The sequence below is a fragment of the Mesoplodon bidens genome (genome assembly GCF_964165515.1).
Source record: "Mesoplodon bidens genome assembly, chromosome: 1".
NCBI lineage: Eukaryota > Metazoa > Chordata > Mammalia > Artiodactyla > Ziphiidae > Mesoplodon > Mesoplodon bidens.
The window spans coordinates 187,842,244-187,863,795 of record NC_138176.1 but is presented as its reverse complement, the minus strand read 5'-3'; the positions used below and the strand labels follow the sequence as shown (position 1 = coordinate 187,863,795).

Here is a 21,552-nt window from a genome sequence, read left to right as displayed (position 1 = left end):
GATGTTTAAAAAGGGGTAAGAAATATATACAAAACTTTTTCTTGTCTTACATCTTTTATTCTTTTGATCCCTTTTCCTAAGTGGTTTTTCTTCAGTCTCCTACATTTGATTTTCTATTCTCCTCAGTCCATTGGCCATTAATACAACAATAATAATAAGCAATGGCCATGAATAATTCATGTCAATGGCAAAAATTTGTTGAGTGCCTACTAAGCACAAGGTGCTCTATGATCTCATTTTCCCACTGTTTTCATTATGTAGATACTATGATATTTTTATTTACTGTGGTACCTGTTTCAAAGATGAGAAAACTAACATACAGAAAGTTTGAGTAGCTCCCCCCAAGCAAAAAACAAAAGTAACAGCAAAACAAAACAAAAAAACCCCCACAAAGCTGGTAAGAAGTGGAACCAAGTTTTAAGGCAAAAGGATTTGACGACTCAAAGTACGATGTGTGGACCAGTAGCATCAGCAACATCTAGGGGTTTGTGAGATATGCAGAATATTAACCTTGACCCTCAGAACCACTGGATCAGAACCTACAGATTAACAAGATCCTGAGGCAAATTGCAGGCATCATAAGGTTAAGAAACCCAGCTATGATCGAGCATGCACATTTAATCATTCTGTTGCACTACCTCACTTCTTTCCTTAAACTTATCTCTTCTATTCTTAACTTAACCCTCATAAGTTTTTGAATTATTATTCTTTAGATCACTGAGAGCCATGATGAAGATCTATGGAAGCAAGTTTTTTGAACAGGAAAAGCAGGCGGAGCCAACAGGAAGTGGGAGAGGCAAATTGGGGTAATGTGGAGACCAGGCCAGGTAAGCTAACTGACTAAGTATCTCCATGTTATCATGGCTCCCTGGGTCTTAAAATCTAGAGTCAAGAGGAAAGAGGGAAACTCCTTCCCCAGGCTACCTAAAAGAAACCACCGTTTATGAGAGTGAGAGGAATTATTTGGAAGACTCAGAGACCCACTTAAAATCAGTCATCCCAGGTTTAGAGACAGTTTGAATCTATTTCTGCCTCTCAATGTTACAAAGCAAGCCACATTGTAAAATAAAGATTCATCACTGCCTGTTATATTTGGCATATTTTTTGTGTGTTTTAAATGCTATCCCAGTTTGACCAAGTTTCGTTTGATCAGTAAAATGTCCTTTATAAATATTTAGACAAGATAAGGCAGTTTATGTCATTATAAATGTATATAATGCTTACTTTGTGTTTGCGTTGACAAAACATGGAATTCACAAGGTCTAGAAAATGTAGAAAGCTCATCCTCCTGAGACATTGTAACAGGAAAATGGGATTTCAGTCAAGGTGCTGGCCCTGAGGCTGACCTGGTCTTTTTCAGTCGGCCCTTTGCTTTATGGGTGTGTTGCCCTTAGCATCCCATGATCACAGGCCTGTAACATGAACAAGCTGCTTTAAAGATCTGTAAGCAGAAGTTGGTCACTTTTTGAGGCAAATAATTTTTTTCCTCCATCAACATACAATAGCAGAAGTTGATTCACCTCAAGTTTTGCAACAAACAAACAAACAAAAAACAAAATGAAACAAATAAACACTCTTATTCTTTCCCTGAATTCTATTTCTAGGAACACTTTTCACTGTATAATTCAAATTGTTACAAGCTAAGAATGAAAGTGCAGCAATAAGCTTAACGGAAGGCAAAGGGGTACAAATATGTTTTATTAACTCTAAATTCAAAGAGAACAGTCGCTCGGACTTGCTGTGCAAGATGGAGGTGGGATTGGGAAGGCTTCTGAGAATATATCTGTCAGGATTCTGAGTACTGATGGGATGAAGTTCAGTCCATTGATTTGGGAAGAGGCACAGGTAAGCTCTGACTGGTTGAAATGAGTCTTAGAAGTCTACAGAGTCATTGTCCCCTATTCTGACTCCTGATATTTATCAGAGAGGCAAATGATATAAGCATCTGGTGGATTTCATGAGGTAAGTTTTCCTAGCCCAACCCTGGTCTTAAGCCCCATGATGACAATTCATCTCACAAGAGACTATCAAAAGATGTACTGAACCAGGGCATCAGTCCAATTAGTCCTTCCTTTTGCTCTCATGATATTCACTCATTCCCTGAATACCCCTTCAAAGATCAGCCTTCTACCATTTGGGGCTTGCTTGTTGTGGACCGGCACAGATTCACATGTGACCAGGTAGCTGAATATGCACTGTGTTTGGAAACAATGCAAAAAACATGTTTTACACATACATATTTTTCCTCATGTCCTTCTTCATACCAATATTGACTTCAAATTACTTTAACAACCATTAAAGAAAAACCAAGCATAACCATGTTACCTATTACACTTTAGAATGCAAGAATAAAGGTCCAGATGGATTCTGTAAATGAAAACACACACTCAACTTGTGCCTTTCTACTCTGTGGAAATAGGAAGGACAGGACAAAGAACAATGGCTACCTTTGGCATGGGGAACTGGCATGCTCCGGAGCAATAATAGGCATCAAAGGACTTGGGGGAGATAATCCATTCACTCCAGCCAATATCTGCAAAGTCCACTTTAAGGTACCGCCTGGCACAATTGCGAGGTTCAATCCATTGCTTTCTTCTTGCCTTCTTCAGGGTCTGTTCATCAAACTGGAGCGTCTGGCTCTTCTGGTGAGGTCCCTTTCTCTGTTTCTTTTTGTTCTTACTCTTTTCAGGGGGCTGAGTCTGAAGAGTCTTGTAAGGTTTTCTCTCCTCCCATACCCCATCCTCCTTATACCGATATTCTGCCCCAGGAAGCTCATTGTTCTGCAGAGGCAGCAGGACCCCAGCAGAGCGCTTCTTCCTCCGTTCAGTAGAAAGGGCAGCCCTGATATGGCTATCCAGTTTGGGCACAGCTCTAGTGGGGAAATTCCAGTGTCCTTTCAAGCTTGATACCACACTCTCGGGCTCAGAAATCGCAATATCATTGGCATACACCAAGATATAAGGCTCAGGAAAGGGTGTTAACTTCTTTGGCAGCTGGTGGCCTTTGGAAGTAATGTTAAATCCTATGAGGAACTCTTCATTTTCCTTGGCTTTCCGCAAAAGTTGAGTGATGTCTTTAGACAGCCAGGAAACAAAATCTCGATGAAGTTTCACTCCATCTACTGAAAGATGACCCAGGAGTTGACTTTGGTTTCCGGTAGATTTGAGGATCCATGTAGAGAGCTCAATCTGAATGTGTTTCCTTTGGGTATGATGTAAGCATCCTTGGGACACAGGACAACTCAGGCTGATATTTATTAGCTCTCCAATATAGAAATACAGTGTGGCAGATAAAATGTTTTCAGACTTGGTTAGAGAAGTCAGGTTAAAAATATGCAGTTTCTCGTTTTCAAGGGCTCCTAGGAAGAAAAAAAAAAAAGAAAGTAAACAGGAGTAAACATGACCCCTACCTCACATCTATACAAAAATTAACTCAAAATGAACGAATGACCTAAATATAAGCACTAAAATCATAAAATTCTTAGAAGAAAACATAGGGGTAAAATCTTCATGGCTTTGGATTTGACAGTGGATTTTTATATATGATACCCAAAGTGCAAGTAAGAAAAGAAAATAACATATAAATCAAAAAAGTAGATAAATCCATAAAATAGGTAAACTGGACTTCATCAAAACTTAAAATTATGTGCATCAAAAGACATTATCGGGCTTCCCTGGTGGGTCAGTGGTTGAAAGTCTGCCTGCTGATGCAGGGGACACAGGTTCGTGCCCCAGTCCGGGAAGATCCCACATGCTGCAGAGCGGCTGGGCCCGTGAGCCATGGCCGCTGAGCCTGCACGTCCAGAGCCTGTGCTCCGCAACAGGAGAGGCTACAACAGTGAGAGGCCTGCGTACCGCAAAAAAAAAAAAAAAAAGACATTATCAAGAAAGTCTGTACAACCTACAGAATGGAGAAAATATTTTCAAATCATATATATGATAAAATCTAGGACGCAGAATATAAAAATAGCCCTTACAACTCAAAACAAAAAGACAAATAAACCAATAAAAAATGAGCAAAGGAATCAAATAGACATTTCTCCAAAGAAGATATACAAATAGCCAACAAGCACATGAAAAGATACTCAACATCATTAGTCATCAGAAAAATGTAAATCAAAACCAAAATGATGTACCATTTGACATATACTAGACTGGCTATAATAAGAAAAACAAGATAACAAGTGTTAGTGAGGATGTGGAGAAATTGGAACACTTTTACATTGCTGGCTATAATGTAAAATGGTTCAGCTGCTGTGGAAAACAGTTTGACAATTCCTCAAAGTTAAACATAGAAATATCACATGACCCTGCAATTCTACCCCAGGTATAAACCCAAAAGAATTGAAAACAGGTGTTCAAACAAGTTCATGTACATGCACGTTTATAGCAGCACTACTCTTCACAACAGCCAAAAGTTAGAAACAACTCAATGTCCATCAATGGGTGAATGGATAAATGTGGTATAGTCATATAATGGAACATTATTCAGCCATAAAAAGGAATGAGGGACTGATAATACTCCAATGTGGATGAACCTTGAAAACATTGTGCTAAATGAAAGAAGTCAGACACAAAATGTCCCATGTTGTACAATTCCATTTATGTGAAATATCCAGAACAGGTAAATCCATAGAGACAGAATTCAGACTAGTGTTTGCCAGGGGCTGAATGTGGAGAAATTGCTTAATGGGTAGGGGGTTTTACTTTGGGATTATAGAAATATTTGGGAACTAGATAAACCTGGTGGTTGCATAACACTGTGAAGGTATCAAATGACCTTGAGTTGTTCACTTAAAAATAGCTATATTTAAATTATGTAATTTTCACCACAATTAAACAAAAGGAGTAGTTTTATAAACTGGATGAAGATGAAGGCAAGGATCAGCCATTTTTACTAATTTTCTCTTTCCTTTACTGAAACACACTTGTAAACTTAGTGGTATGAGAGCTGAGAGTTCTGGCTTTTAATTATGAGACTGCCAAGAACTATTGCTATAATTTTGGCACAGTGTCATGATAACATCTTATCTGAAGCAGCATCTAGCCTCCTGGTTACAAGCATTGGTGGAAGTAAATTCACTTTGATTCAAATCCTGGCTCAACCACTTATTAACTATGTAACTATGTAACTCAGCCACTTATTAACTACGTAACTAGTGTTCTCATTCATTAAGTGGAATAATACTCCTGTCATCAGAATTAAATGAGATGTGTGTAAATCAGTTCATAAAGGGTCCAGTAAGTATTTCTCAAGTATAAATTATTATTGTTGTTCATGCTGGTGTTAACCATAATACAGGGATTACCCCTTCTTCTATCTTCCTCACAAAGTTAAGGGTTCAGGATGAGGGTGGTTAAGCAAGACCATGTACCTCCATCTTCAGATAACATCTGAAAAATGAGTCACACATTCAAAGTGTCATGAAGAATGAGTGCTGTTGTGGAGCTTGTCTAAAGTTTATGTAATTACATGAATATAAGTGTTAAGTTGCTTCTGTAGAGTGCGACAAATTTATTGAAACTGGGCAATTTGTATTTCCAAGTCTTCAGATGCAGAAATGAGAGAGAGTAACAGAATGGGCGATTGATTAGTAAGGGCAGAAATTGGTTCCTGTTCTTGAGATCATCTAATGAGCTAATGGTAAGGCTGAGCTTAGGCTCAAGAATCCCCTGTCCTGGGATCGGTCACCAGAGCCTGGGCCCTCCTCCATACACTAGTTTCATATACATATTTGTTTCAGAAACATACATGCAATCGTGAAATTATGCTCTTGATCAAAAACATATTTTAGTAAACACAAAACATTTTTATAAAGATCTGGAAACTTAAAATGAGTTCATTGAATCCCCATTTATAAGGGAAGTGCAGTGGGAAACATATTTTACTCATTTCTAACATTGTGTGAGGGAAAAGGAGTAAACTGCCATTTGTGAATGTTTGTATAATCCATGACACCAAGATAATATTTTACAGAACTTTATAACAAAGCCATGGCATCAGGCTTGTTCAGACTCTAGCTTTAATTCATACTTTTAATTCATACATTCAAAGAGCGTGTACTTTTACCCAGATGGAAGTTTTAAATGGAAGGAAGAGAAGTCACTCTGTTCTAAGTATGTGGCAATCAGATGGTTGCCAAAGGAACACACGCAGGGAAGAAATGAACTCTGAGGGATGTGGGTGGTGGTGTCTTATTGGGGAAACCAATCCTACTCCTTTCCCCTACATTTTGCTTCAAAATATTTCCTTCTTTCACACATGTTTCCAGACACCTTGTGCCCTGCTGTTAACCAGCCTTCACCTTGTGTCTAATCTTCAATATCGTCTCATAAATGTCACGGAACTCGCCATACTGCCTCTTCTGATGGCTTTAATTTTAATTCAGTGCCTTCGTTTGAAGTCAAAGCCCTATGGCCCAGCCTCAGCTCCACCACACCCAATAGCTGTTCTCAGGCAAATTACCTAAACTCTTCAAGTCTCAGTTTGTTCACCTGTAAAATGAACCCAATAGTATCAATGGCAGAGTTATTGTGAGAATTAATTGAAAGAATGCAGGTAATGCACATAGCCCTTAGGAAAAACTCAATGAATGTTAGCTAACTAGACCTGCAATGTCCACTATGATAGCAACTAGTCACTTAAGTTTGAATTGAGATGTGCCGTAAGTGTAAAATACACACTGTATCTTGAAGCCTTAGTATAAAATATCACATTAATATATTTTATATTGATTATGTGTTGAAATCATAATATTTGGATACACTGGGTTAAGTGTTGTGATACTATGATTTATAATAAGGAATACATATTTGGTCTTCGTCTCCATTGCTGGTCTAGAACTCCGAAAACTCTAGGAATTTCCTAAGTGATGAGAGCCATAAGGTGTCCTTTGTTATGTTAATGAGGCGACTTTTGGAGGTCACCTAAGAATGGGGTTTGGTTGCCTGGGAACCAACCTTGTGATTGGGGGTTTGAACTTTCAGCTCTAATCCCCACCTCTGGGGTGGGGAGAGGGGCTGCGGGTTGAATTAATCACCAATGGCCAATGATTTAATCAGCCATGCCTACAGAATGAAGCTGTAACAGGGAAGAGTCAAACGTGACTACATACTGGATCTGTTTCTTTTACTTTAACCTTTGCTTTCTGCTGCTTTTGTTCACTGAAAGGATACTGTCTATACATAATGGCCTGCCTCAGGGAATCCTGCCCCTCTGTCTGAATGTTAAACCAAAGTGCCTTTGTTCAGGGAAACAACTGGATCCTGCCCACCTGAGGATGGCATCAAGAAAGAAGAACTTAACACACCCCCTCCCCAAGGCTGGCCATTCCAGGGGATATTTGCAAAACTTATGGTCTTTTTACTTTACTTCCTTATCTCTTCCCCCTCTCTGTGCTCTAAAAGAAACTGGCATCCAAACCCTGATAAGATGGTTTTTCCGAGACACTAGTCTGCCATCTTCTTGGCTTTCCAAATAACATTGTATTCCTTGACTCAACACCTCGTCTCCAATTTTTTGTCCTGTCCTGTTGCGAGCAGAGCAAACTTGGACTTGGTAACCAAGCCTCCATAAAAATTTTAAAAAACAAGGTTTGGAGAGCTTCTGGGTTGGTGAACAAAATGGAGATTTGGGAGAGTGGAATGCCTAGAGAGGGCATGGAGTCTCCAAGCCCTTTCCCCTACCTTGCCCTCTGCATCTCTTTTATCTGGCTGTTCCTGAGTTATATCTTTTTTATACTAAACTGGTAATCTAGTGAGTAAATGGCTTTCCTGAGTTCTGTGAGCCACTCTAGCAAATTAACCAAACCCAAGGAGGAGGTTGTGGGAAACTCCAATCTGTAGCTAGTTTGGTCAGAAGCACAGGAAACAACCTGGGTTTGGGACTGGCATCTGAAGTGGAGGACAGTCTTGTGGGACTGAGCCCTTTACCTAGGGAATTTGATGTTGTCTTTTGGTAGATGGTGGCAGAATTCAGTTGAATTCTCAGACCCCCTGCTGGTGTTCAAGAATTGCTTGTTGGTGTGGGTGAAGAACATTTAAAATGTAATATATTACTGAAATTAATTTCTCTTTTCGCTTCTCATATTTTTTAATGTGGCTACTAAAATTTTTAAATTACATATGTGATTCACATCTGTGGTTCAAAGTAAATTTCTCTTGCACAGTGGAATGACCACCATTTTTGTGGTCATATAGTCCAAAAGGAAAGAAAAAAGGCATTATTTTTCAAAGGCGTGAAGAATTAAGAATTTGCTAAACATGAATATGCAAACCAAAATGTAAATGGAGCAAAAGATTATTTTCTTGGAATGCAACACAACTTCCTTTATTAAGGAAATTATATTAAGATAATTTTGGTGAATACTTTTAAATTTTCCCTCTAGCTGTAGCTATTCAGTTCAACCTGCAATCAAAAGTCTAAGACCAGTAAACTGCTCTAAAATATAGTTAGATGGGCAGTTGAACAACAGTGCTTTATGGCAAAGCAATTATACACATAGCTTCAATTGTGTTATTTGTGTATTACACATATACAACCACTACAACCAACAAAGAACAGGAACTAAAGCAAAACAAATGTTTTACTTTAACAAATATGAATTGAACACCTATTAGGTGCTGGACCCTTGACTGGGTCCCAGGGCTGCCCAATGGCCACTGCTGTCCACACCAGGACAAGGGGAAAAGATTAATATGCAGGTAGCTACGCCATGATGATGCTACTTTCCGTCAAAGGTGTTAACTATGCTTTTGGAGTACAAAGGAGGGAGCAATGAACTTTCACCATGTATGGGGAAGAGGGACATAGGGGGAAGATGTAACCTTTAACTAGACTTTTAAGAATGAGGAGAGAAAGACAAATATATGATATCGCTTACATTTGGAATCTAAAAAAAAGAACAATATAAATGTGCTTATATACAAAATAGCAATAGACCCACAGACATAGAAAACAAACTTATGGTTACCAAAGAAGAAAGTGGGGAGGGATAAATTAGGAATTTGGGATTAACAGATACACACTACTATATATAAAATAGATAACCAGCAAGGAGCTACTGTACAGGGAACTACACTCAATATTTTGCAATAACCTATAAGGTAAAAGAATCTGAAAAAGAATATATATATATATATATATATATATATATATATATATATATATATATATATATATGTATGTATAACTGAATCACTTTGCTGTATACCTGAGACTAACATGGCATTGTAAATCAACTATACTTCAATTAAAAAAAATTGAGGGCTTCCCTGGTGGCGCAGTGGTTGAGCGTCCGCCTGCCGATGCAGGGGACACGGGTTCATGCCCCGGTCTGGGAGGATCCCACATGCCGCGGAGCGGCTGGGCCCGTGAGCCATGGCCACTGAGCCTGCGCATCCAGAGCCTGTGCTCCGCAACGGGAGAGGCCACAACAGTGAGAGGCTCGCATACCGCAAAAAAAAAAAAAAAAAAAAAAAAAAATAGAGGAAAAAGGAGTGTTGGGGAGGAGATAAAAGCAGCACATTCTAGTCACAAGCAGTGCTGGACATCTGGAAGATTTTGCATAAGCAATATTCCCAATGTTTAATGGAAACTTAGAAAAATATCCCAGACTAACGTAGTTATTCAAAGTCCTTACAGACACCTAAACTGCCGAAATTCAGAAAAGGAATGGCCAATTCACATTTAGCTCCTAACTAAAGGTGTTGTATGATACGTAGCACTCGATGACTTTGCTATTTCCACCCAGATGAGGAGACGCATTACCTCTGCCTGTCCTAGATCTCCCTCCTCCCCATGTCTTTTAAAAAAATGAGCTAGAAGTCTCAACAGTTCCACAAAACATTCCTTGATTTCTTTAACCCATACTTTATTTTTGCCTTCCCTGACTTTACGTATTTCATTTCCGTGCAAGTCAATGCTCTTTTTCCTAAAACAAGTCAACAAATACTTAGTCTTGATAAATGGACAAAAAGAGTAGTGAGAGAGCTGCATGGAGTTGAGTAGATGAGTGCAGTAGAGTATATAAGATAAGATAAATACCTCCCTGCAAGTTGAAATATGTGGTAATAATATCTATGCAATTACTCTCATGCTTTTTTAGATTTTATATTAATCTTTTTCAAAAAAGTATCTTCTCGTATACTTAACAACAGGAGTTTTGCTGTAGCCTTCTCTCTCTTCCCCATGAGTACCAGACTTATCTGTGAAGAAGATATCTATGTTGAAATATCAGTGAATGAAAAATGCTTTCGTCTTCACTTTTTCTATTCTTCTGAAATATCCCGATACTTACCTATTTGGAATCGATGAATCCGGAAACGGAGGTATACTTTCTGGTTAATAAGAACAAACATATAATAATAATATTAAAAAGCAATGGCAGATGTTATCAGGTTACAAAACAATAGTTTGTGTATTTTTAGGCTGTTGGTAGTCTTCAGGTATTAGAGAACGGAACTGTGCCACTCCAATCCAATCCTACCTAGGGTTGCATGCTTAATTCTGGGTGCTCTCATTTTAACTAGTTTGTTGATATAAAAGAGAGCAACTAGGAAAGTAACCAAGATGTTGGTCTTAAAATTATTTCTTACAAATTTGAGTTAAATAGAGAATACCTGCTCTGGAAGAAGAAGAAAAAAAGGTTAATCAGTGACGTGAGAATTGTCTGCAAATATTTGAGGGGTTACAGAGAGATCAGGGTTTTTCTTGTCAGTGTCAAAGATGAGAATTAAGTCTTAAGGTGATAGCTGAATGGAACCAGAATCAAGGTCAACATTAAGTAATGACTTTCTAAGTGTCTAGCCTGAGGGTGAGACCCCTGTGGGACCAGGCAGACAGAAGAGAGATGGTCATAATTCAAGACTATTACAGGAGGATCTCTTTATGGTAGGGAAGGTGTGAAAAGTGAACTAGATAACCTCTCAGATCCCTTGCAAGGAACTACGATAGGCTATATTTCCAGCTCTTCCTAAGGAAACTTTTTTGATGCCAAAATGTAACTACCAATAGGTGGTGCTGTTTTCTTACTGTTTGCTGGCACTAGCACAGGCTTGGATTTTCCTTGCTGAGAATACATACGTCTACTGTGGTCTAGTTAGGATGGGCCATTGGCATGATAATCTTATTCTGAATTTTCTAGAGTCATAATACCTGTGAATTGGAAAGGGGTATAGAAGTCAGGTGAGTTTCAGAACAAGCCATACTTTCCTTTGCACATCTGTTAGGACTTTGCGGCTGCTGCCACTTCTCCCTGAAATGCTTTCACCCAACATAGTTCTCCTTGATTATTATCCAGATTCGATTTTTAAGGCAAAGCAGAGGCAAGCTTGTCACGACAACCCACTCCTTCGGTTCAGACCCCTCCTCTATTACTATTTTCATTATATTGTTATTCCTTCCTAAGACCATAAATTCCGTAAAGACAAGGCTCTGTAGTAATTACATCAGACTCTTCAGTCCCAAGCATGGAGCTTAACTCTTAAGCGGTGCTCAATAAATGCTTCTTTTGTGAATAAACAGATTTAGTCCAACCTATTCATTGTAGAAATGTAAAAATGAAGGACCGTAAAAGCCAGCCAGCTGGTGAGCATTGATTTTGGAGAGGAATCCAGGTCTTGGACTACCTATATGGACTTTTTTAGGAGTTTGGTTATTAGATAAAGGTAGAAGATCTGTTTCTGTTTTCATCTGAAAAGAAAGCACTTGCACCTCATGAAACCAAGGGCTCAACAAGGATACTGTGACTTGGGACCAGCTGTACTATTGCGACAGTTCAATTCCTCTCAGGGAGCAGCCGAGGCAGTGCCCAGGGAGTGGTGAGTGGAAGGTCACCTTCGTGCTGGCCCACACAGAACGTTTTCAAAGGGAAATAGAATATACAATGGAAAGCTTTCTATGTAAAGTCTGATTTTAAAACAAATAGACTAACTGAAATCTTGATGATTTGTTAAATCCCCAGGAAGCAGGGAAAACATTTTAGTCATACAGAAAATATGTAACTAAGAACAACTCTTTTTTTCCACCTCTTTCTCCAAACAAAGCACAGCTGCTAGAAATGCAGGGGTGCCTAGGACAGGGCCATATATGCCCAAGGTCACTGGCTGAATATTTGCTGTAGATTATGAAGTCAAGGCTGCATTTCCTCTATGCCACCTTCTGTTTCCGGGCAAAGGTGAGATGGAGAGATTCTAAATAGAACACAAAGTCAGAATGTGATTTTTCTTGCAGGGTTCCAGTGAAATGACTGACTTTTGTGGGATCTCAAAACAACCATTCTCTATGTCCAAAGTAAAACATGGCCAAAGATGGTATAGTGTATGTTTTTCTAAAACAGCAAAATGTTCACTAATCAGTTTATCTGCTCTTAGCCTCCACCCAAGGGCATTCCTAGACTGTGAGCTCTCAGAGGGTAGACCCATGTCCAGCTAAAGTTTTGAACTCCTAGTTCTTTGCACAGTCTGGAGCATTGATATCCTGAAAAATACTTGTCAAATTTGTTGAATGAGCAATGGTATAAACTTACCAGATTCTAAAGTGTTTCCTACTTCACATTAAAGTGAAAAAGCTTTCAAGTGAAAAAACTTTCAAGTCAGCAAAGGGCCTTCTTGGGGATAAGTACTGTTGGAGTTTCAGTTCATCAGAAAAGAAGCATTACAAGAACAGTGGTATATAAAATAGAATAGTTTTGCCATTCAATGTATATGTGGTAAAGTGCCTTGTGGGGAATTCTTTCATGGCAAGTTTATTTTTAAAGGATCCTTTGCCTGGCAAACAGCTTTTCTACTATTTTTTCTTATCTAGTCCTCTGAACATCTAATTCAGGTCAACTGAAATATTTACTGAGTGACTACTGTGTGGCAAACTATGCCAGGCCTTCAGAATACAAGCATGAAATGAGATATGCTCTTTGCCCTCCAGAGACTTGGCCCCTGCCCCATCATCCTCTTTCTAGCAACCCTATCAGGCCCCAAACTCTCTGCAGCTGTGAAAGAAGAGTAAGACGTCTTTATCAGCTTACTTTTGAACTCCTCCCCAGGGTAAAACTGTCATAAAGACATTAATATACCTTCCAAAGTGAAAGAAAGTTACCCTTACATAAATTAATAAACCATTTGTCTGGGGGAAAGGCCCACTAAAAGGGCCAGATGAGACCAGAACTAGAACGTTAATCAATCCTAGATTTCAGACGCTGGTTATAAGATACTCAAAACTCCAGAGACATGAGCTTAGAACAGAGTGTCTCAAACATGCATCAGAATCACCTTGATGGCCTGTGAAAACAGAGATTTCTGTGCCCCAAGCTCAGAGTACGATTCAGATGGTTTGGGTGGGCTGGAGGATTTCTAACAATTCCTGGGTGATGTTGCTGCTGCCAATCCAGGGACCATACTTTGAGAACAACTAACTTCAAGAAATCACTATAAAAAGGTGCAACTCTGCTGCATGCAGCCACCAAGGTCAGGACAGAAACAGTAATTTCTTGAATGTAGGTTTGGCATAGCATAGACCGTATTATAAGAGGACTACTACCGCTTCGTATTTACATTGCTACCCAGATATATCCTTTATGCTACAAACAATTGCAATTATTAATATTTTATGTAGGTTTAAGGTTTTGTGGGAAGCTAGAGAGAAACAATATCTCCAAATATTAAGAATACCTCATTTATATAGGGCTTCCAAACTTTTAATGCATTTTCACACTCAATTTTTTTCAATTAAGTTGCACCATCTTTCTGTGAGACTAGTACAGTAGGTGTGACTTAAGCCATTTGATAGATGTCAACACTAGGCCTAGCAATATTAGATAACTTTATTAATTAGCAATTCAGCCAAGATTAGCATTTAGATCTCTTAATGCTTAGCCTCAACAAATAGAAAAACTGAAACTCTAGGAATTTATTCTCTTCTTGAAAACCATTTATCTTAACTCATGCTTAAGTGCAGCAAATTATACTCAATTCAAACAATCTTTAGATTAATTCCATGCAATTAAATTAAAATTTCCTTTGAAGGAAAAGCAAAGAAGATCATGTTGGGTCTCAATAGTTTTAATTGTAAAATCAGAGGACTGGGCAAAGAAGCTTTCATTTCTAAAGCTATTGGATGCAATTATTTTATAAAAGGAATATTTAACACTTACTATAAAATTTAATAGGAATATTTAATATTTACTCACTCAATAAAGGAAGAACATATTGAAGTTGGTAATACAGTAGGATCTGTTTGTCCAAACACTTTTATTTACAGTGTGGCTAAATAAAATCAAGGCACTGCATTTACTGTGGTTCTATTGCCAAGAAACGATGGGTCATAAAGGAAGGTAGATCACTGAAGGAGTCAATAAAACCCCACGGTCAATTGGCTTATGACTTACATGCTGATGTTTCAGATGAATAAAGAGACATTCATGCCTTTAATAATATCATCCCTGAAAATATTCTAGGACACAGCCACTACTAACATATGAATAGACTAGCAAATTTATGGATTTTTAAATATATTCCATAGATGAGGGCTCTTCGGTCACTGCCATGGTTTACTATGGTCCAAAGTAGATATTATCCTGGTATACTTGTGTCACTTGATTAATCCTATGTCAGTGTTTCCATTACAAAATTCTATTTTCATGTGTTTGTAACATAATCCTAAAAATTCATTCTGAATTGAAACTTGGCGTAGGAAAGTTCAAATAGAGACTATTTGTGAAGCCAAACTTCTTTCCACCATACCACTGAAATAAAGTTATTAAGGTACTGATTACTAGGGTATACACATTGGATATATGAGAAAACCATTAAAATTTTAGGAGAAAATTTCTGATGTAGGAGCACAAAAATCCTGAATAGCAAATACAAAGTATATGCAAAGTTGCTCAATAATTTTCACTAGGCTTTTTGATAGGTATGATCTTTATTATATCCAATAAATACAGCAAACAAATTGGGATTATATAAGAGATTTGATAGGTGTCTATAACTAAGGATTAATTGTGGTAAAACATTAAAGAAGTGATGTGCATGATCTCTAGCGAATTTTTCCACAAATAAAGTAGCTTTTCTTTTAAAAGAATAATACCAGATTAGATGTAAAAATAAATATTAATCTTATAGAAGAAAACAATGAAGGAGAATTCATAGGGAAACAGGCAAAATAAAATTTAATGACAGAAACTCTAAAATTACATTCAGAGAAGTTTAAGATATTTAATCAGGGAGATGGTAGAGTTGGCCCTTGGTATTTGCAGGAAACTGGTTGCAGGACCCCTGAAGATACCAAAATCCACAGATGTTTAAGTCCCTTATATAAAATGGCATAGTATCTGCATATAACCTACCACATCATCTTGTATACTTTAAACCATCTCTAGAGTATTTATAATTCAGCAAAATCAAGTTATGCCTTTGGGAAATTTCTGAAATTTTTCCCCTCAAATATTTTCAATCTGTAGTTGGATCCCTGGTAACCAGGGATGTGGAGGGCCAACTATACAATGCCAACTGGACTCAAGTCCAAAAGCTAACAATGTAAGTAAACATCCTGAATAAACAAATGAGAAATGAGACAGTTTTCAGTCATAATATTCACTTGAATTTTGCATATCTTCTTTCTTGAGAAATTAGGGAGGCTCTGAACCAATGTTTCCCCAAATAGATATCTTAGAACCATAATTCTCTAAAATGCTCTCTTGGGGAGAAAGTGATCCACTCTTAAGAGGGTCCACCAGCATTTAAAGGACCTGAAAGGTCCCAAAGCAAACTGATCATTTTTCCCAAACTTATTTGACCATGGAATGCAATTTTATGTAACACCTGTTAACATTTTTTAAAGACCCTCTTTTAAAAAATCTTCTCCTAGAAAATAAGATGATTAGAAATCATAGGTTTTGAGATGAGCTCAGTATGTTTGAAAAACTCTCTGACAAATACATCATGATGCCCATTTCTTCTTCCATTTAAGTAAGGGGTTGGACTTGCTTTCTTTAAATCCTCTTCCAAAAACAAAATTGTATAATCCCAAAATGCTTACGAGCAGGTTTGACATCCACATCTCTATTTAATTTTTAGAAAAATCTGAACTGGGTCAATTAAGTGCTTATACATTTCCATTGCTTTGATAAAATGTCTGTAACCCTTTTAATATATTCTTAATTATGTATATATTTTTAATGTACAAATATTCCCCGAGTGAATTATCTGCTTAGGGGATGTTTTTCATTGACCCTCGTAGTCTCTTGGTCTCTTTGAGTATGTCTAACTATACTAAAAAGCTAAATTTAAATTACTTTCTATGTAATACATTCTCTTTCTCTTTTCCATTAGCATAGATAATCAAGAATTCATGGTTTTATGGATTTTTAAATGTCAGAGATTGTAAAGCTGTCTTGCCTATTACAGTAAAAACTTCATTAAGGGCTATCATGTATTCAAAGTAGTGTGTAATTCAAAGCAGCTGCACATCCAGCTCCCCCTCTCCAGATGTACTATTGTTCTTGGAATAAAAACATCAGATAATCTAAGTACTCTTTAATTTCAAGCCTAGTTTCTAGGTGCCAGGAATTTCAAGGTAACTGTGTTTTAATAAAGTTATTACATCCCTTTGCCATCAAATCCATCAAAAATGATGCTTTCCCACTGGCCCATGAATTTTACAGGACTGGCTCCTATTGGAACGATTGTTTAGCCCTTAATTATATCTTTCCTAAAGCCTTATATTTTAGACTTGCACTTCAGAAACATGTCACTTTATAATTCTTCATTTTTAAAGACTTTTGGTTACAGTAGGAAAGACTCTCCCCTTTCTCACTGAAGGAAAATATTCACTTTTGGGTCTGACTTTCCTCAATTTTCTTTTCTTTTTGTCTATGAAGTCTGTGTGATTTTTTTTAAAGGTGACATAAATCCACTGAAATGCAACCATTTTTGTAGTTACATGTCATAAATTAAAATAATGATAGTTTCCTAATAAGAACATCTGTGCTTTAATTGCTTTCCCTAAAGAGGTTAAATTTATGATTAAGAAAAATAAGATTAAGTGACTATGGAAATGATGAGAAACTAATGAACACAAAGTATGTATCTTAAAGGATCAAGCCAGGAGAAAACCTCATGTAAAATACTCTTTTTTTTTATTACATAGAAGCCAAGGACAACTTAAACTAAGATTAAAATAAAAGTTGATTTCATATCCCTCTTGTCTTCCTTTAAGACGGTGTGTTTTTCTAAAGCCGAACTTCTCTGTCATCAATAATTTTGTAAATTACATTTTACAAAGGGAAAGATAAAACATATCTTTATGTAAACCCTTACACATCACAAAAAGACTTATGAGTTCTCCAAACTTACGGTTTTGGCACACCAACTGCACACCATTGAGGGAGGAGAAAAGGGTTAGCAGAAAGTGTATTTAGGATGAATGCCACCCACCATCAAGTAATGGTTTAAGTAGAAAGTAATCAGAGGGAGACCACAGCAGCTAAATTTCAACCAAAGATATTCTAGGTTTAGAACAATAAATAATTTTAATCAGGTATGTTCCAAGGAGCAAATAGGGCTCTAAGGCTATAACTCAACCTGAATAAGCACTGGGAAAGTCTGCCAGAACAGCAGCCACTCCATAGATACAGCACACACCTGACCTTCCATTAAAATCTGTAACATCCTTGGTACGGAGAAGCCCATACGTTGTGAAACTTAAACACTACGGACTAGAAAACATATCTAATTTATTAATGCAGACAGCATCTTTCGCCTGCATCAGAACATATGTCACAAGATGAAGGATGTTACAGAAATGCTCTTATGGATAAAGGAGAGAGACACACACGAAAGCCTTAGCACCTTCCTGGAGCCCTGCCTTATTAAAGCCAGAACTGCCTCATAATAAGGTCCTTCTAGTGTGTTAGTAACTAAACACTCTTGGAAGGGGTCCAAGGCGAACAGTCTCTCCAGGAGTCTCCAATGTAGTAACAGGACACTTCAGCTTCCACAAAAACCAGTGTCTACATTTGATGAATAAGTCATTAAGACAGTCTCTAGGATGTTAAAGGAATTACTTTTCTTATCAGGGCACGCAGCCTTGTATATATGCTTCAAGCTGCAGTTCATCATTTCAAGGGAACTTCTGGCCTCTGTATCAGAGTTTATCATTTGATGGTATAAGACTACAGAGAGGCTGATAAGGGACACTCTGAAATTATAATGCATGGAGTGAGTTGGACCCAAAAAGTAAATGGGGCCTGAGTTATTCAAATCCTTATCCATCTCCCACTCATGGTTCCCTCAGTCTAAAACAAACATACAAAAACACTATACAATAGGTGTGAATGAAACAAACTCACGTGCTACCTCCAAACCTCATGATTCATACTAAAATGAAACTTGCTGATACCAAAAATGCTATTCACCTTTTGGGTACCTCAGCTATTCCCTAGGAATTGTACCAAGAAAATGAATATCAAGATAAGAATGATTCAAGTGTCTTCATTATTGCCACCTGCCTTGCCCACCCAACTACCCTTGTTTCTCCCACACTACTTCTTCCTTGAGCTCTGCCCTTGGAGTTGCACTAAAGTAAACAGGACATTCACTGGTGTGGTCAGCTGTCAGGACAGCCTTCTCAAGTGGCTGACACACTGTGGATGAACCAGAGCAGGTTTCTGTTTCCGTAGCAAAGGCCAACTCCTTATAGATCATGCTCGTGGTTTTAAGAAGAAAGTGAAATCTGGTTCAGCTCAGACTATAGCTGAAGACTTCTGCATTAGAAAGCATAATTCACGTTTATTGTAAATGTCATCATGCCTATGAGCTCTAGAGTATATTTACAGTGTCAACCTAGGGCTTTCCTTGATGGATGCTTTTGTGTGCCTCTTTTCCAGGAGTCCTACATATCAAAGCTTTGGGAGATTTCTTTCTAGTGATTCTGACAGAACTGATAGAGCATGAGGCATGGCCTCCTTACTTGAAGTTCTTGGCTATTTTTCAACGGTTCACTGAAGACAGGTCCCTTTATCATGAATGTAGTGAACAAAAAAGCCTGGTGCATCCTCAAAGCACAGAAACCGAGTTAGTGTCCAGGAAACTTTCCCTCAAGCTGTTAGCACAAGGGAGGCAGGCTGTTAGCATAAGTTATTCGCTTCACCGCAGGGGCCAGGAGAAACCTTGTTAAGCCATGAATTTCAGTCCGCAGTGATCTGTGTGTTGAAAAACGGGATGAGCAGATTTTCATCGGCGGATTCCAAGAGGTGTTTACATCCACGGCTGCTCCCCTCCCTCCCAACTCCTCCCAGGGTGGGTGGTACGGCCCCTATTTGCCCAGATGGGTTTTAAATAATCGAAACACCCAAGCACCTGGTTTAGTTTGTGTGTTTGCCACCAAGGGACTATCAAGTAGAAAGTGTCAAATCTAGTAACAGAGGACACCAGTTAAGAGGAGGTGCAAGGTCTGGAGAAGCGACTGTCTAAAAGCCCGAGGGAAGGCATCTAGTTCAGGTGTGACTTTTCTCTCTGGTGCCCCCGTGGTTGGCATAAAATGACATCTGCCTCTAGGTAAATATGGCTAAAGCCCAGTCCAAGGGAATTTCCGCTGACCGACTTAAGAAACATCAGCACAAGGTACCCCAGAAAAGCTCCAGACACCCAGGGCAGGAGGACCCGGGGGGGGCAGCCCCTTCCCTTCTTTCACGCACTTCCTCCAGCCGACCCCCTCCAGGGCTCGGCGCCCTTCTCTCCGCTTCTCCCTCTCAATTCGGACTCTACCATTGGGCTGACTCACAGGCGGGATGCGGGGTGTGACAGGACCGAGGGGCTCGGAGGGCAGCTGGAGAGCGAGGGAAGGTCTCTAGGTAACACAGGGCAGACGAGGAAGCCGTGGGGGTCCCGGGAGACACCTGGGGCGGGACCGCGGAAAGGGGGCGCCTCGGGCACTCACCTGCTGCTCCGGCTCGAAAGCTGCGAACCGTGTTGCCCTCGCTCAGGGGCTGGGGGAACAGAGGGGGCGAGCCCCGCTCCGAGAACCCCGGTGTCCGCGCCGCCTCGGCTCTGCCGCCGCCGCTGTACCTGTCGTAGAGCCGCAGCATGTGCTCTGACACCTTGTCGAGCGGCTGCGGGAGGGGGTCTGGGCCACCACCTGCCGTGCGGTCGCCTGGCACGGGCTCGCGGAGCTCCGGGAAATGCTGCTTGAGTCTCTGTCCGTGCGCCAGGCTCACGCACAAGCAGCCCAGCCATAGATGGAGCAGTCTGCGCGCCCCAGCCATAGCGAGGTCCGCGTCCGCTGCTGCGTCCTGGGGGTTCCCTCTGCGGCGCGCGGGGCCGGCGGCAGAGAGGAAGGTTGAACTCCCAACGAGCTGGGCGAGGGCGCCCGGAGCCCGGACGCTGCCTGAGCAGGACAGCGACCAGCCCCACTTTTTGCGCCGGTCGATCGCGGACCGGCAGGTGGGTTCTTCCCCGGCAGCGGCGCGGACCTCACGAGCGCAGGGCGCTGCCGGCGCAGTCTCCACTCGGACCCCAAGAAAGAGCTGAAGTCGTGGCGTGTGTGGCCGGGGTGTTTTCGGATCTGTTTGTACTCTCCCTCCCTGCTTTATTTTTGGGAACACCCGGCCGAAGTTGCCGCGCTGGGCACGGGGACTAGCTCCGGGTCGGGCGCAGAGACTGAGCGGGGTTGAGCGCCGCGGTCCTGAGGGCTCTCGCTCGCCTTTTGCAAGGATTGGAGCAGCCGCGGTGCGGCCAGTCCGAGTTTTGAGTGTATGCGTGCGTGCGTGCGTGCGTGTGTGTGTGTGTGTGTGTGTGTGTGTTGTGTGCAACGGAGAGAGAGAGAGAGAGAGAGAGAGAGAGAGAGAGAGAGAGAGACTGCCTTCGTTCTCTGGCTGATCTGTACAGTCCGCAGCCAATCTCTCTGTATCCCTCGCCCTCGCAGACAGCTGGGACCCCGCTATAGCCGGGAGAGAAGGGAAGGGGGAAGTAACCAGCAAACCAGCAGGGGGAGGGAGAGAAGAGGAAGCAGGGCTGGGGGTGGTAAGGGAGAGGAGGGGGAAAGAAGATCGAGGAAGAAGGAAAGGGTAGGAGGGACGGGCTATTATTTTTTTAATCCCTGCAAGAACATTGGCTATGTCCCGGCCAACAAGAGAGCAGAGGAAAAATAAACTTCTTCCTGGACACTTTCGCCTCTGATTCCAAACAACATCAAGATGTGAACACCATTCTCGCTTCCTTTAGTGGGCCTCTCGAGACCCAGGTTGCGGACCCTGCACCTGTGCCGGGTTGCCATCTCTCCCTGTCTCTCTGAGAGCTTACCCATCATCGCTCCTTCTCTTCTGCATCTTCACTTTGCATCCACCCCCCCCCCGCCCCCAGGAGAAAAGTACGTGCGAGTGGAGTCAATCCCGTCTTAAAACAAATAAACAAGCAAACACACTACAACCCCCGCCCCCAAATTCCCCCTCAAGAGGATTCTTGTGAGCGGTGGTGAAATGGAAAGTCTTCTGGAACACGCCAGAATCCAGAGTGGGCTCTCAGAGTTAGCACTTCTTAGATCCTTCCTCACCCTGTCTTT

The 21,552-nt window shown here is 40.3% G+C and overlaps 1 protein-coding gene across 1 annotated transcript in view; it reads right to left on the bottom strand.

Annotated features, from left to right (window-relative positions):
* BMP3 (bone morphogenetic protein 3) overlaps positions 1-20,769 on the bottom strand; it is a 28,613-nt gene extending 7,844 nt beyond the window's left edge. Inside the window, exons 1-2 of the mRNA XM_081252652.1 lie at positions 19,933-20,769; positions 2,448-3,358 (exon numbers count right to left, since the gene is read on the bottom strand). Of these exons, the coding sequence (XP_081108778.1) occupies positions 2,448-3,358; positions 19,933-20,257 (1,236 nt within the window). The 5' untranslated portion in view covers positions 20,258-20,769. The remainder of the gene's footprint in view (positions 1-2,447; positions 3,359-19,932) is intronic.
* Positions 20,770-21,552: the final 783 nt, after the last annotated feature.